Here is a 16,093-nt window from a genome sequence, read left to right as displayed (position 1 = left end):
TGATGAACTGCTTGCAGGATCCACGACGTCAAGCCATCTGCCAATGATAATGTGGCAGCTGTTTGATTATACATTAATATACAGTCACTCTTATCACTTATACCACTAACTGCTAAAAAACAAAGGCTACCTAACAAATCTACACTTCTATTCTCGCTTACTCCTAACTCACTATAAGGTAACTCCAAACTAGCATTACTGGCAAAAAAGCAGGGAAAAACTTGGGCATCATGTTGTATTGGAATTGGTCTCGGAAACACTGACAGGATCCTCCATCTTGTCTCCATCATCGTGGGTCTCGCCATCAGGAGAAGGAGAAGGAAAACCAGCCACGGAGCATCTTCGTGCCATCCTCTCCGGCACACAGATAGGGTCATGTTGGTCCTGTGGGAACAAACAGAACCCCTCGCCCACACCAACACTGAGTCTTGACCATGACATTTTCCTGTTAGAATATCAAACCCTTTTCTACTGGCTCAGGGTGAGTATGTCGATCAGCTGCAGATCGTCCTAAGAATGCTTCTGTGCTAGTATAGATGAGGAATGCCGAGACCACGCCTAGTAAGATGCCCACACCCAATGAACCGAGCTGTCATACAATGGATTGCCTGTTATGGAGGTAAGGCCCATGCAGGTAGCCGTGATTATCACTCCTAAAACAGCTGTAGCGTCCCCCAACAGAATGACATTTGTACTCGGATCACGTCTTTCCATGGCATACTTTTTTTTTTTTTTTTTTTGGTTTTGTTTTTGGTTTTTCGAGACAGGGTTTCTCTGTGTAGCCCTGGCTGTCCTGGAACTCACTCTGTAGACCAGGCTAGCCTCAAACTCAGAAATCCGCCTGCCTCTGCCTCCCGAGTGCTGGGATTAAAGGCGTGCGCCACCACCGCCCGGCTATGACATACTTATAAAATGGCCTGAGCGCTCCTGCGAAGTTCACTTATGGCAACAAGAAGTGTTGCTCCTTCAGACACCAAAGATCCTGCTAAAATACAATATGCCCATAGGAGGGATTCCATTGGTCGAGGATGAAGCAATCCCATGACTCCATGATACCAAGAGAGTCCTGCACCCATCATGAAAATACCAACACCACTAATCAATGAAGAAATATAGTGCATATTTGAAAAGCCATACGGGTAAGAAGAATCTGGTGTTTAAATAGACTTGCTGATGTCCAGTGCTAGCAAACCCTGGTTACAAGTATCAGATAATGAGTGTATAGCTTCTGAGAACATACTTGCTGAACCCGTATAAATCCAGGCAAGACATTTAAAGAAGCAGTTTAAGCCACTAATGCAAATAGCAACCATAAAACATCGTGCTCGTAACTCCCTCCAGGCCTCAGGACAAAACCTCCTTCCCGAACCTCCAGTAGGATTGTTCGGAGGCGGCCAGGGCGGCCCTGGTGCAGTTGATTCTATTTCCAGTTTTGTTTCTATTTCTAGTTTCTCTAATTCACCCTCAGAGACTTCCTCCTCTTTTAGCTGTTCTAGTGCTTCAGTTGTCTTCTCTAGCGCTTGGCAGACTCCTCCCTTTTCTCTCTCTTTTGACTGTTTTGAGCTACTAGATTGAGTCTCTGGCCGCATCTCTTTCACTTGCTCTAATGCTTCCGTTGTCGCTTGCATGGCAGGAACACACTCCTCACTAGTCAAGCAGGTGCGAATAACCCTCCAGATCCCTCGCACCCCCGTCTTTCCCTTTTTGTCCTGTAGAGTACCCTCCTCCCATGCTCGGTCCAGATCCCTTCCTAATTTATCCCAGCAGGCTAACGACAGGTTTCCTGACACTGCAAACCACGGAGCCACCGCTTCTACCTCACTAAGAAATTGAGCCAAAGCTCGATCTTTAAATTTCAAGCCTTTACTATCAAGAAGCTCATGAAGAGCTACCTTCACTGGGCAGGACGGCGAGGTCCCCATTTTAGTGGCGATGCTCGAGGCGTATCAAAACCACAGCTAAGAAAAAGATCCCTCTTGGCACGATCTCAATCCTTCAGCCATTATACTTTCACTTTTATTCGCCTCCTTCCGAGGGCCTTAACATATGCTGCCTCCTTCTGAGGACCTTGTCTGTTGATGGGCCCCACTTACCGGCCACTTTCCGATCGATCGCCCTGTCTGTCCCTGGTTCTGGAACTCCGGGAACTCATGCAGAGAAGCTCCCCGTACGGGCCACCAATTGTGCAGCACCGACCACCCTGACCAGCAGGGAAGAAAGACTAGCACACCAGTTCCTTCCAGTGACAGTTTTACTCAGGAATGACTTTCAGTTACAAGATCAAGGGGTGTGACCCCGTGCCTCCCTCGAGTGCAGCTTAAGTAGCCTCCAGTGGACTGCCCATCAGCCCATACTACGTTCTGCTCCACCATAGGCTGACACCCATGATGAGAGATCAGGCTACTGGCAAGCCCAGCCTCCTCACCAAATAAGGACTTGTTTACCCCAAGAGGGTTAAGGCAGTAGGCTCCACCTTTAGGGCACAGCAGAAGCTTTCCACACCGCCCGCCCGGCTGTTCTCTTGCCCTTACTCCCTTCCCATTCTCTCCACGTGCTCATGGCCAGCCTCTACTCCTCCATTTCTCCTCTCTCTCTCCGCCTTTCTCTGTTTTTACTACCCCTATCCCAAGTCCCCTCCCCATGCCTTAAATAAACTCTATTCTGTAGCCGCCCGCGGCCACAAGTCAACTGGATTCACCTGAAAGGGGGGCTGGGAATGAAGGGGGAAGGAGGGCGAGAAGAGATGAGGCCAAGACAAAGTTCTCTGATCAAGGCCCAAAGCTTTAATGTTCAGCTCTCAATTTAAAAGGGGAAGACCCAACCCACAACCCCTCCTGGTTTCAGATGGGTGGGATAATCCATAGTCAGTTCCAGGTCATGGCCGGAGATGTCTCAAGGCAAGCCCAGGGGCAGTTCTGCTGTGTTCCGGGCAGCCAAGGTGGGTAACTCCACCTAGATCACTTGACCTTGCTGTGGCAACCAAGGTCTCTCAGTCCTGCTCATGGGGGGGAGAGTACACTATTCTATACAAAAAAAAAAAAAAAAAGAACTGTTCAAGTTTGGCGAGCTGAGCTGGAGAAATGGTTCAGTGGTTAAGGGTCATCCAAGGGTGAGGGTTAAATTCTCAGCAGCAACATGGCAGCTCACAACCATCTGTAACTCCAGCCCTAGGGGATCTGAAGCCCTCTTCTGGCCTCTGCAGGCACTAGGGAAGCACTTGGTATACATACATACATACATACATATGAGCAAAACATCCGTACACGTTAATAAATATCTGTTATATTGTTTAAGGTTGGGGTTGGGAAAACAGCTCAGTGGATAAAGTCCTTTTCTTCAGCATGAGGATCAAGTTCAAAGACCTCAAAAAGACCATATAAGTCAGGTACTATAATTTCAGTTACTTTTATGGTAGAATGAAGATTTAGGAGACAGGAGAATCCCCAGCCGAGGACTAACTAGCCTGGCAGATGCAGCAGAGAAAACCACAGAGACCCTGTTTCTTTTTTTTCTTTCTTTTTTTTTTTTTTTTTTTTTTGGTTTTGTTTTTGGTTTTTCGAGACAGGGTTTCTCTGTGTAGCCCTGGCTGTCCTGGAACTCACTCTGTAGACCAGGCTGGCCTCGAACTCAGAAATTCGCCTGCCTCTGCCTCTGCCTCCCAAGTGCTGGGATTAAAGGCGTGCGCCACCACTGCCTGGCTAGAGACCCTGCTTCAAACAAGGTGAGAGGCAAGGTCTGACTTCTGCTGACTTCCATACATGTGCTGTCTCACACTTATCAGAACACACACACACACACACACACACACACACTCTCTCTCTCTTCTCCCCAAAAAAACAAAAAACAAAAACAAAACGAAAAATAACCATATTCCCAAAACAGTTTCTTTAAAAAAAACTGGCAGTGGTGGTGCACGCCTTTAATCCTAGCTCTTGGGAGGTAGAGGCAGGAAGATCTTTGAGAGTTCTGGGACAGCCTGGGCTACAGAGTGAGTTCTAAGACATCCAGGGCTCTGCAGAGAAGTCCTGTCTCAGGGAGGAAAATAAGGAGGGGGAGGAGGAGGAGGAAGAAAAGGAAGATGAGGAGGAGAAGACAAACCAAACTATGTTTCAAAAAAAAATATGTGTGTGTGTGTGTGTGTGTGTGAATACACTGTTTCTCTCTTCAGACACACCAGAAGAGGGCATCAGATCCCATTACAGATGGTTATGAGCCACCATGTGGTTGCTGGGAATTGAATTCAGGACCTCTCCAGCCCCTGTTTCAGATATTTTTAATAAACCCCAACACTGCTTTAATAACAACAGAACACTCCAAGAGAGAAGGGAGGAATGGAAATTTACTGAAGGCTTACTCAGTGTTACAAACACTCCTGTTCACAATGTTTTACAGGTTGGGCAATTAAGGTTAGATAACTTGTCTGAGGTCATGCAGCTAGTGGTGTACAGGGCTGCTGAGGGCAGCTGGTCCTAACCAGCTGAAAAGCCACCTTGATTCATGTCTCTTTTTGCGTGCCCTATCACCACTTGGCAAGGCACAAATCGCTGTGTTCTTTAACACTCAGGCTTTCGCCCCCATACAGTGCCCGTGGGTATCAGAAAGGGGCACCTCATGCGGGGGGAGGTTACTAATTTTCCTGTCAATGCTGTAAGCAGGGGGCATTTCCTCCCCCAACTTGAACACTCATGCTGCACAGGACAGAAGCTCTGCCCTTCAGAGGGACAGAGGTAAGCAACAGGAGCCCTCAAAGGCAGGCAGGAAAGGAACACCTTGGGAGAGTATACAGCAGATTTCTTTTTGAGCCAGCCAGTGATGCACAAGGCGGCTGGGGGCTGCTGGTCCTAACCAGCTGATGCTTATGGCTCCAGCATTCCTCTGATCTGTTCAATGTAACACGCCCAAATCAGAGCCCAGTCTCCCGGCTCCCTCCATTGAGGCTGAGGCTGTGTGGGCGTAAGCCATGCTCCAGCCTGCGACCAGACAAGAGTCGCCTTAGGGAGGAGCCAGAGCTCAAATCACCACAACTACGTAGGTGGAGGCTCTCTCGACCAGGTCGTCCCCATGGGCTCCTGCGCACCTGGAAGAGGACAGAGAGAGGGCATAGGTATAGGCCAACCTAAAGCACCAGGCTTTTCTAGGGATTCTTCCTGTTTCCCCTAAGGCTTACTTGCTTATATCCATGGGCTCCAGTTCCTGCAGGGTCTGGGGACTTCCTAGACAGCTGGAGGAAACGAGTGACCAGGCCTCGGCCTGGCCAGCTTCCTTTCAGGTCCCCTAGAGAGTGGGCAGGTGCAGGACCTGAAGGCAGGGGAACCTTCTGGAAGGTGGGCACTGGGCGGCGTTTCTCAGCTGAGCGAGCACGTAGCAACTTGGGGGAAGGGCAACGAGCTAGGCGGAAAAGGCAGGCTTCAGAGCAGAGCCCTGCAGAGAAAGAGCAAGAAATGTGTGTGGGCTAGCCAGTGGCCCCCCACCCTCCAGCTGCCTACCCACACGCCTGACCTGTGTCTGCAGAGGAGATAGAGGCAGCTTCTTCCTCAAGCACTTTGGTATAAAGGTCCCTGAAGTCAGCTGGGAAAGAGAAACAAGGACAGTGTGAGATTGCTATATGAACACACCTCTCCTGCATCAGCATTCAAGGAGGGGGTCACCTCTGCCTACAACTGGATGCTATAATGTAGGAAGATGGAATCTTCAGTGTTGTCCTTCACTGCTTTCACCTCCTCAGCTCTGCTTAGGGTCCGCAGATGGGAGTTCGGACACTTTCTGTGTGGCTGTGAACTATTTCGTTTTGTCTCTGAGTAACTCAGAGTCTTGTGCTTGCTCTGTTGCTATAACTGAGTGGTTATATAGCCCAGGCTTAGGCACCGTGGAAATGGTTTCAAAAACCAAGTCCTTCCACGTAGTTAACAGTGAAGTCTCTGTCCCTGGGCAAGCCGAGCTCTCAGGGAGGACACTGTGGGAATGACTTCACCTTCTCCCTTAGGAACCCAGCCCTAGTGGGTTATCCTTCCCCAAACCAGGTGAGGGAGTGGCTCACCAATGTCGCTGGAGGTGGTAATGCCTGGGTCGCTGTGAGACCTTGGCAGCAGCAGTGGTGGAGGGGGTGTCCGGTGAGGAGGCCGGTGTCCGGGTGGGGTGAGGGAACCTGAGCTATCACTGAAGCGTCGAGCTGGTGCTCGGGCAGGAGGGGGTGCAGCCGAGCGGCTGCCTCCTCGGGGGACCCGCCGCCTCAGCTCTGGGAAGCAAGGTCCCGCCCAGGGCGGCCAGCCCTCCAACCGGTGGCAACTGCGTGCAGCCGTGGGGGCACCCAGTGGGGGTGGGGCTTCAGGGGCTGAGCAGGAATAGGAGCGGGCAGCCCGCGGGGGTCGCCGTGGCAAGGGACTGTCTTCAAAGGGACCCCGGAGGCCACAGTCCAGGCTAAGGCAGTAGCCTGCGCGGCTGCGCTGGATGGAGCGGAAGAGCACATAATCGACGGAGCGCACAGAGCCCTGGAGTTCCAGCAGGCATGAGTCTTCTGATGGGCTAGAGCCGCCTGGGAGGTCGCCAATGGCTGACAACACCAGGGACCCACTGTCCATGGACACTATGGGTGGTAAGGGAGCTCTAAGTAGAATTTCACGAGGGCAGCTGCTCTTGCCCACTCTCCAGCTTTATCCTCAAGGAGATAGACAGGCTCAGGATTCTAAGAAGCAGCTCCTTAACTCTAAACCTTCAGCTGAACATAACCTTGTTTTTCCCTCCTTCTGGTCCCACCCTCCCCTTGTCCACTCCGGCCCATTCTGCTCACCATCTACAATGGAGGCAACCCGCTCACAGACACAGGAGCCATCGTGAAGCTGAGGATCAAACAGAGTGGCCTGCAGAAGACACAGGATCAAAAGTCCAGCCTTTCACACTCGCATGACCACTCCCATGCACTGGAAGAAACTATGGACACCAGAGACTCCAGAGCAGCTTTGTCACTGTGTATGAGGTAGCTGCTTTTTGTTTGGTTGGGTTTTGTTTGAAACAAGGTTTACTGGCTAGCCTTTCAACTCCGAACCTTTCTGTCTCCACTTCCCAAGTGCTGTGATCATAGGCAGGTGCCACTAGTTTCCATATCTTTATTTTTATTTATTTTTTGAGAAGGTCACTGAAGCCCTGGTTGGCCTAGAACTCTCTATGTAGACCAGGTTACCCTCGATGTTGTGGCACTTGCTGCTTCTGCCTCTCCAGTGCTGGGATTACAGGAGTGAACTATTATGCCTGGCTGCACATCTTTTTTTTGTTTTGTTTTGGAGACAGGGTTTCTCTGTGTAGCCCTGGCTGTCCTGGTCCTGGCTGCACATCTTTAAAGGAGAAATACTAGTTCATCTCCCACCCACCTCAGCAGCACTAGGGCAGATCAAAAATGCCAGTGGGGTATGTCAATAGACACCGTGAGAACTGTTGGCGTCCTTACCAAGCAGTGTTCTAGGCTCTATACACTGCTCCCAGCTACACCAAGCCCTTTCCTCACCTGGCTGTCTCTTCGAAGCCCCATGACGGCCTCGTAAGAAGGGGGGCAATCAGTAGGATACAAGGGCACTGGGCTATCCATGGAGCCATTATACGTGATACTGCAGGATGAGGGAGAGGATCAGGGTCTAGAAAATAACTCCTACTCCACAGCTATGCCTCCCCAGCAATCCAGGCCCACCCCCTCCAGCAGGCAGCCCCCCCCCCAAGTCTTACCTTTGTGCATCTGTCTCTGAACTGCAGGTGTACTCTGGAGGGTAGTAGGGTGGTGGGGGCACAGGTGGGACAAATTCCTCCAAGTCCAGCATGGTGTGAAGGAGAGGAGCTGGGGGCGAGGATGTACAAGCCAGGGGCCCTAGGGGGCCTGAGACTGATCGCTCAGGGGCCAGCTGCTAGGGAGCAAGCCTGGTTTCAAATTTCTTTCCTTTCTGCTATTTTTATGGCCCTACCTCCACCGAGAAGATCCAGTTCCAACCTTCCTCAGCCACACCCAGCTTCTTCAGCCTGCCCCACTCTGTCCCTCCAGCTCTGGTCTTGCCCACCCATAAATCTCTCCTTTTTAGTTTCACATTTATCCATAATTGTCACCTTCCCTGTCACCACATGACTACCCATCCTGTATCCCCTCTTCCACCTAGGACCTTCTAGACGTCACCCCATCCAGTTTTCCTCATGCTCCCTTTGGCACTATATTTATCCCTGCAATAAATATCCTCAGGTGACCTAGCATCCTGCTCAAAATCCAGACCTGTAGCTATGCTTGGCAGGCCCAATCCGAGCACACACCCCAGCTCCCACCACACCTGTCTGCTTGGGCCTTCGATCCCTTCTTACCATATGCACCAGATCCAGGGAGAAAATCTGGACACAGCAGACAATAGCAGAGAGGGTACAGATTATTGCAGCACAAATAGTAAGTCCACAGACACTGAAGAGCAGGTTCTGGAGAAGGGAAGATAATGGAGAGCAGTAAGGGGCCCAGGATAAGACAACCTTACATACTTGAGCCTTGGAGAACTCCAGGAGGGGAGGAAAGGAGGAGACCCAGGATAACAGTGTAGGAGGGAGGGATCGGGGAGGGCTTATTCACCTTGAGGGCCCCTCTGGCTTCATCACAGGTGGAGTTAAAGGCAACTTTCAGCTCCTGGCCCCACTCTGGACAAGGTCTGGGTAAGGGACTAGGGGGGCAGCATATGCAGACCTTCCCTTCCTGTGTGCGAATGGAAAAGGCAGCCCCAGTCAGAGCAAACTCAGGGGTCCCTCACATCTCTCCTAACCAGTTCTTTCTAGGTCTCCCACCTCAAATCTCACCATGGAACAGTCTCGAAAGTCCCGAGCCAGCTGAGCATTCTTACAGGAGAGAACAGAACCAGCCATGCTGAGCATGACACAGAGCGCCGAAAGCAAGGAGAAGAAAGAGATCTGAGGAAAAAGAGGGTGTCACCTCAGGGCTGGGACCTTCCCCAGCACTTCTCTTCCACAGAATGAGCCACCCTCTTCTCCACACAGACGGTCTGTCAGCCTTGTACCAACTGGAAAGCTCCTGAGAGCATAAAGGGTATCCCCTCTGGTGTTGGGCACCTGCTTCCCAGTGGGCATTGGGCCTTGGCACCTACCACTAGAGTGAATGGCCGCTTCCAGGACACAATGCCAACCAACCCGGAGAACGCCAGCTAGGGACAGAGTGGGCACAGGCTCAGCCTGGTAGGGGAAGCACCTAAGTGAGCCCCTTGCCACAGGATGCACCCAGCCCTGCAAGGAGGGAGAGGGCCGAGAGAAGGAAAGAACCGTGTGGACTTGTAGGTGAGGAGGGGTGGGGCCTGAGAAGCTTCTCCCACCCCAACACTATGCACTTTGTACCCAACTCACCGAGAACCCAGCCCAAGATGGGCAGGACCTCTTGATGTTCTCGGTGGTGGTGACAGAGGAGGCCACCATGCTGAAGGTTACCACCAGGATGCCCAAGAGCACCTGGGCCAGCCCCAACGTGAGCAGGGCTTGCAGCCAGGGTCGGTGGAGGCGGAGGTGGGTAAGGCCCCGGGTACTTGGCCGGCTGGTCAGCGAGCGACTGGAGTCACTAGGAGAGGGCATCATGCCTGCCGCCCAGTAGCCCGCACCTCGCTCGGTCCCCCTTGATACTTGGGAGCATCTCAGAAGCACCCAAGCCCCGGTTCTTTATCCTTTCCACAGCCCTCGCTGTAAAGCCCACCTCCAGTCGAGGTCCTCTGGGACATCGCCCAGGGACGCCAGCCGGAGGGAGGCCCAAAGGAGGGGCGTCACGAAGGGACAGTGAGGGACTCCCTCCCCACCACCAAATGGGTACCGTGCCCGGGGAGGCGATGAGGACGCGAGGGCACCGGTTCATTGCATTTCCTTAATGAAGAGGGGTGCCGAGAAGGGCTGATGCCAGACTGAAGAGTAGCGTTCCGGAGCCCAGGGAAGGGTGGGGAGGGCAAAAGCAAGAGGGATACAAACAAGTCTACAGAAGAGGGGAAAGGTCTGCATGCAGGGACTAGAGGTGCGTTTGGCGATTCAGGGCCGCCTGGTGGGGAGAGGCCGCGGAAACTGTCTCCAGAGTCGCGAACCCGCTCCCCTCCCCACCATGGTCGGCTTCCTTAGCTCCTCCAGCTGCAGCAGGTCAGGCTGTGGAGGTGGGGGGATGGTGGATGGTGCGTGGTGCGGAGGGGTGTGGTGGGTGGTGCAATGCATCCCGGGAGCTGTAGTCTGAAAGCAACCTTGGGGAGGGGAGGAGATAAGGAGAGGCCCTCCTCCATCCCTAACCTCGCCTCAAGCCTGAGCAGTTAAGGATCATTTCTGTCAGTTTTCCGCTCTACCCAACGCCTCAGGTTTCTGGGATGCAGAGTTCTCACCAAAGGTGCTTGATTCTGCTCATCATTAACAGAAAGGCAAGGCAAACCGGGCTGGGTTACCTTATGTCTCTGGCCCCCTATCAGCCTGCCAGTTTGCCACGTGCAACCTCTCCTGCAGAGAGTGTTTCCACTCCAGTCCCCCACTCCACACAATGGCCTAATCTCCAGTAAAGATACAGGAAATGGGTGAGTTCCAGTTACACTTTTTTTTTTTTTTTAATTTAAATAACGGAAGACATCCTTGGCACAGCAGAAGGAAACTGGGTTTGGGGTTACGTGAGAGGTGGCGGCAGCAGTGTGGCCAGATGGGAGACAAAGGCAAATAATGACTGCGTCACAGTGGGCTCTCCACACCTCAAGCCAGGTTTAGAGTCATGGCTGTGGAATTAAAAGCCCTATTGAAGTCACCAGGTGGTGATGGCTCCCCGAATCCCAGAGACTTCAGGGATAGGGGCTATCTTGGTTCCCACAGGTGGCAGGGCCAGGGCATCCCACTGGGTGCAATAGGGGTCACGGGGCCCTGAAGGCATTTTCAGCAGCCCCCGCAGCTGCATTGGCAGCAGCAGTTCGAACGGCAGGGTTGGAGAAGACACCAGCAGCAAATTCTTGCTGGGCCTTCTGAAAGCTGGCACCCGTTTGGCGGTACAAGGAGTGGATCTGCAAAACAGGAGAGATTATAAGCAAGGCAGGCCCCTCCCACTCCACCCCAAGCAGGACACGACCACTCACCAGCCTCCCGTTGCTTTTACCTTTCCTTCTGGGTTGGCACTCCCTCCAAACACACCAACTCACCCACCCAAGAAAATCCATTAGTTGATAACCCACCCGCCTGATTGCCCTGCCCCAGTTCCTAATGTTCCACTCAGCACGCCCTAGGGACCCATGATCTCACTCCCCAGCCCCACCTTCTCCCGCCCGGCCCTCACCCGCTTCAGCATCACAATTCCCAGCACGGCTATGCCAGTGAAGAGCAGGGCGACCAGCAGCATGAGCACCGCTACGGCTGGTTTGGATCCCACCACCACGAGCGCAGACACCCAGCCACTGTGGGAAGATGCGTTGGTGAGGATGGGCTGCTCCGCCGGGGCTCTGCTCTCCCAGCGTTCCCTAGGTCTACTAAGAACATGCTCCATGCCCATCAGTGGTCATTTCTCGGCCAATATGGCGTCATCCCATGAACCAGTCCCACTACATCTGTTCTCTTCACACTTTTAAGTCATTTCTGAAGCATGGGCTCCTAGCTCTCCTGGCATCCTCATGAAAAGCAGACCCTTCTCACTTCCCTTGATCCTTCATCCTTGTGACGTGGCCTTCCCCCAGGAAAATTAATTTCCAGTCTCTGCTGGTCTACAGCTGTCTGGGCTCTCTAGCCAAGGAGTGTCCCAACTTCTGTTACATTAGCCTCTCCCAAAGAAAAGGTCCACATGACTTTTTGCTGGACAACCCCATTAATTGAGTTGCCCAGCGTGGGAGGAAGGGGTAAGAATGGATGACAGTTCACACACCTGAAGCCCCACCCTGGGATACCAATGGCCTGGAGGACAAAGAACACATCCTGGACGAAAAAAATGAAGAAAAAAACGAAGAAATTGAATGAACTATCACTCCTGCAAAGAGAAAAAAAGCAAGTGTGGGATAATTAGAAAATGAGGGTTGGAGCAGCTGTAGGGCCTGCAGCCCTTCTGTCCCCTCCCACTGCATCTCACTGCAGCCCTTCCATCCCCTCCCACTGCATCTCACTGCAGCCCTTCTAATCCTTCCCCTGCATCTCACTGCAGCCCTTCCATCCCCTCCCATTGCATCTCACTGCAGCCCTTCCATCCTCTCCTACTGCATCTCACTGCAGCCCTTCTAACCCTCCACTGCATCTCACTGCAGCCCTTCCATCCCCTCCCACTGCATCTCACTGCAGCCCTTCCATCACCCCTCTCACTTACCGGAAAGCCTTATACATCGGGCGGTACCAGCAGACAAAGGAGCAGGGAGTGAAAAGGAGCAGCCAGAGCATAGATAGCCCAAAGCCTGAGCCACTGCTGGTGTCCACACAGAACCTGGCCAGACAGGCGAAGAAGTTCAGGAGAAGAGCCAGAGTGCTGCCTGGGGGGGCAGAGAGGGACAGAGTGAAGGGACCTTCTGGACTGCAGCAAAGCCTGTCATATATACCTGCCCAATGGCCCTCACCAAATGTGGCAGCAAGGGGAAAGGACGGGGCCTGTGCCCTGGAGAATCAACCCCACAGATGAGGCATGATCTCCTTGCAAAAATTTTGAAAGAATTCAGAATACATTTATGCATGGTGACAGAGGGAAGGGGCAGGCTAAAAACATACATACAGTAAGAAAGAACAAGCCTAAGGTCCTTGAAAAGATGCTAACAAGTGGCTTGCTCTCAAGAGTTATATTCTGGGGCATTTAATAATCTGAATGTCTCCAAAAAAAAGTCTTCTCACACTTACACATCCAGAGGTAGTACATGGTGGACACTGTCTTCTGAAATTCTTGGGGGATCTCCATAGAGATGTCCTGGAAAAAGCAAGGCTGCACAGGGCAAAAAGATGGTAGGGGAGGCCAGTTGTTCTGTCGAGCTGTAAGGTACAAAACCAGGGAGACGTCAGATATCAGTACAAGTCAATCAGAGACACACTTACCACACAAGACTCTTTCAAGATAAAACAAACAACAACAAAAAACAAGTTAACAATAAGCAAATAGTTATTACTTGAAGCATCTGAGGTTCTAGCCAAGAACTTCACATAGGTGATTGTATTCAGCCCTCACAGTTACTTATTTTGTAAATTGAGAACATTTTAGACAATAGGCAGCTGAAGTGCTCAATCTAAAGTGGCAGATGGCTAGGGTGTGTATCAGTGGGTTGGGGCTGATACACCCGAGGGGTGTATACCACCCAAAGGGCTGCAGAGACGGCTCAGTGATTAGAAACACTTGCTGCTCTTGCAGAGCCCCAGAGTTGGTTCCCAGGACCCACACGTGGGTTTACAACAACCTGTAACTCAAGCTCCAGGGAATCTGTTGCCCTCTTCTGGTATCCATGGACACTACATGCATCTGGTATTGCTTACATACGTGTAGGCAAAACACTCATATGCATAAAATAAAAATATTATAAAAAACTTCTAAAAACAACCCATTAAGTTATGAGTCCATGGCTAAGAAGCAGTGTCAACTATAATTAAATTTAACAATGTGACTGATGAACCCAAGCTCCTTCCAAGCTGTCACGAACTTGTTCTCACCCTAACCAGGACCCACTTACTGCCTGCACCACCCAGGGCGACGTGCTGCAGCTCTCGCTCCCGGCGGTCCAACTCCTCTGCCTTCCGGTTGAGTTCCTCCTGCTTCTTCAGCAGTTCGGCGGTGGCTGCTGCAGCTGAAGCCTACGCAGCATGAGAGGCAGGTGTGAACTTGAGGCCCAGCCGAGCGGTGCTCTCCCCCCACCCACACACCCTCTTTACCTGGGTGCTGTAGGAACCGTAGTTCTTGGGCTCTGTGGGACTGAGCTTTCTTGAGGACTGTACAGAGGGAGCTGAGGGTGGCGGCAGAGGGGCCGGGGCGGGGACAGGAGGCTCATAGGCTGGTGGGGGCTGTTGGAGACAAGCCTTAGACATCATCTAGTCCCTGTAACTCAGTGATCTAGTCTGCATGAAAGCATCACCCAAGCCAGCAGCACATCCCTACAAGTTAGGAACCTCATTGGATTTTTGGCTTTGGTTTTGAGAAGACAGGCATGTGGACTGGTCTCGACCTTGCAATCCTCCTGCCTCAGGCTAAGCACTGGGATTGACAGCTCTGTGCCAAGTGCCTAGACAGAACACTACTTCTTGTGTGAATGTAAGTTGGGCCGCTCCTGCAGAGCTGTGGCAGACTGCGCAGCCGTTCACACCCAATGCATCAGTGACTGTCCACATATGATCTCCTTAGCTTTTCTAATTTTTAAAATTACATTTACCTATCGTGTGTGAGAGTTCATGTGTGAGTGTTCGCTCTCAAGTCATGGTATGCACGTGGAGGTCAGACGATAACTTGTAGGAGTTTGTACTTGCCTTCATCACGTTCTTAGAGGACTAGCTGAAGTCAGGTTTTAGTGTAGGCAGCAAACTGAGCCTTTACCAATTGATCCATCTGACTCGCTGTTTTTTTGAGACAGGGTCTCACATACCATCCTGGTCTCCAACTTTCTACTAGCCAAGGGTGACTTGTTATACACCTGCCTCTACCTCACCTCTCAAGTGCTGGAATTATAAACCCGGGCCACCATGCTGGGTTCATGTAGTGCTGATGGCTGAGGTAAATCTAGAGTAGTGCACTTGGTAGGCAAGCACTCTACAAACTGGGTTACATCCCCACAGCTCCCCCGTATCTTTGTTTTCTTTTACTGGCCCTCCTCGTTTGCCCTCTGATCGCACACCTAACAGGTTTCTCAACTATGACTGGCCCCAACCTTGATTCCCTTCAAACAAGTCTTCCCTGGACTGACTTCTATAACTAAAAATTATATGGCTCTTTTGCCCGAGATCAGGCCTGGCCCGGCTGTCTAACGTCTCTCGGGAAGCTCAAAACAGCACTTCATCTTTTTTTTGTATTAAAAAAAAGTCCCGAGTATGCTCAGACTGGGCTTATGGAACATTCCACCTTCCCTGCTATTTTGTGCTCCCTCTAAATTGCTCACCTCTCGGTTTTCAAAGGGGTTGTAGACGTCAAGCGTGGCATACTGCTGGCTGGGTCGGTGCTGGATCACAGCTGGGTCCTGAGAGCAGAGACTAGGCTCAGCGGGCAAGCAGTGTCAAAGGAATTCCTAGGAACTTCCCGAAACTGCTCGTGGCTTCAAATACTGAGCCTTCAGTGCCACGCCGTTGTCCCCTAATTTGCCTTCAAGTCTATCACTCTACATAGGTAAAACCCAAAGGGGCAGAGCCCGCATCCCTTTTGCGCCCCCCCCCCCCCGCCCCCATGCTCACTGGTCTCGATATACCGTCACCTTTACGTAGCGACACTTCTACCCTGGGTCAAAAGTCACAAATGGGAATAGCAGTCTGACCCCACAGAACTGGGAATAGAAGACTGGCCAAAGGAGGCCGGCGCAAGTCACCTGAAAGGGATTGTCAAGCTCGCCGGAGTCAGGGAATGGATTCCCGCCGTCTCTGCTCTGAGCCATTTTTGCAAGCCGCCCCTGCCCTCCACGCCCCTGCCGCGGCAGTACGGCGGTGGTGGCCCAAAGAACTCCCTCCGGTGTGCTTGGTCTACTCGCTTCCCTGTGTTCCAATTGGTTGAACCAACCGGAAGAGTCGTGAAGAGTCCCGCAGCAGCCGTGAACTGAGCCTGCGCCTCAGTCGGAGGGGAAAAAAAAAAAAAAAAAAAAACCCCAAAAGCGGGAAGTACCTCACGTGATATCCCTAAGCCAGTCTCCGCAGCTTAGAGTCGCACTTCCTCCACGTGACTTCTTAGCAGGCATGAACTACATCTCCCAGATAGCCTCAGCTAAGCAGCACAGAAGGGACATTTGTGCACTGGCCAGTGGCGGGAGGCTCAGTTTTCTTCATGGGCTTCTACATCTATTATTATTAGAGGGTATAGCCTCAAGGCTACTGTCACTATCCATTTATTTACAGGGCCAAAGGTATTTCCCGACATTCACTACTCTAGATCACACAAGTTCTACCTGATTGCATCTATTTTAATCTTTACTACCTCAGAATACAAAGTGCATAT

General features: G+C 51.8%; 2 protein-coding genes across 5 annotated transcripts; both read right to left on the bottom strand.

Moving 5' to 3' along the window:
• Positions 1-4,321: 4,321 nt before the first annotated feature.
• Positions 4,322-10,436, bottom strand: Entrep3 (endosomal transmembrane epsin interactor 3). Of its 4 annotated transcripts, none has more exons than XM_034500889.2 (12): positions 9,367-10,436; positions 9,114-9,170; positions 8,809-8,919; positions 8,588-8,707; positions 8,332-8,439; positions 7,714-7,889; positions 7,499-7,598; positions 6,788-6,857; positions 6,038-6,583; positions 5,500-5,568; positions 5,168-5,421; positions 4,322-5,077 (listed from the first exon to the last, which is right to left on the bottom strand). In XM_034500889.2, exons 1-12 carry the CDS (start codon positions 9,589-9,591, stop codon positions 4,904-4,906), a joined length of 2,010 nt encoding a protein of 669 aa, XP_034356780.1. In that variant the 5' UTR covers positions 9,592-10,436; the 3' UTR covers positions 4,322-4,903. The 4 variants fall into 4 exon arrangements, with proteins under 4 accessions (XP_034356780.1, XP_034356783.1, XP_034356782.1 ...); XM_034500892.2 differs by having other exon boundaries at positions 5,168-5,388; XM_034500891.2 differs by having other exon boundaries at positions 7,714-7,886.
• A 122-nt stretch (positions 10,437-10,558) lies between these two features.
• On the bottom strand, positions 10,559-15,657 carry Scamp3 (secretory carrier membrane protein 3). Its single transcript, XM_034499821.2, has 9 exons — positions 15,474-15,657; positions 15,054-15,131; positions 13,840-13,968; positions 13,641-13,761; positions 12,823-12,951; positions 12,305-12,464; positions 11,873-11,974; positions 11,294-11,411; positions 10,559-11,024 (listed from the first exon to the last, which is right to left on the bottom strand). Exons 1-9 carry the CDS (start codon positions 15,537-15,539, stop codon positions 10,878-10,880), a joined length of 1,050 nt encoding a protein of 349 aa, XP_034355712.1. The 5' UTR covers positions 15,540-15,657; the 3' UTR covers positions 10,559-10,877.
• Between the last annotated feature and the right edge of the window lie 436 nt (positions 15,658-16,093).

This window comes from Arvicanthis niloticus, chromosome 4, assembly GCF_011762505.2.
Source record: "Arvicanthis niloticus isolate mArvNil1 chromosome 4, mArvNil1.pat.X, whole genome shotgun sequence".
Classification (NCBI taxonomy): Eukaryota; Metazoa; Chordata; class Mammalia; order Rodentia; family Muridae; genus Arvicanthis; species Arvicanthis niloticus.
This window is presented reverse-complemented; position numbering and strand designations above follow the sequence as displayed.

Bases quoted from the DNA above. Each gene is read 5' to 3' on its own strand.
- Entrep3 (XM_034500889.2), bottom strand. From the start codon at position 9,591: ATGATGCCCTCTCCTAGTGACTCCAGTCGCTCGCTGACCAGCCGGCCA. The intron at 6,858-7,498 runs GTGAGGAAAGGG...TGTCTTCTGCAG, and splicing joins GGCTTCGAAGAGACAGCCAG to GCCACTCTGTTTGATCCTCA. The intron at 6,584-6,787 runs GTGAGCAGAATG...TACCACCCATAG, and splicing joins GGTTGCCTCCATTGTAGATG to TGTCCATGGACAGTGGGTCC.
- Scamp3 (XM_034499821.2), bottom strand. From the start codon at position 15,539: ATGGCTCAGAGCAGAGACGGCGGGAATCCATTCCCTGACTCCGGCGAG. The intron at 13,969-15,053 runs GTGAGCAATTTA...TGTCTCCAACAG, and splicing joins ACCCCTTTGAAAACCGAGAG to CCCCCACCAGCCTATGAGCC. The intron at 11,412-11,872 runs GTGTGTGAACTG...ATCTTCCCACAG, and splicing joins ATCCCAGGGTGGGGCTTCAG to TGGCTGGGTGTCTGCGCTCG.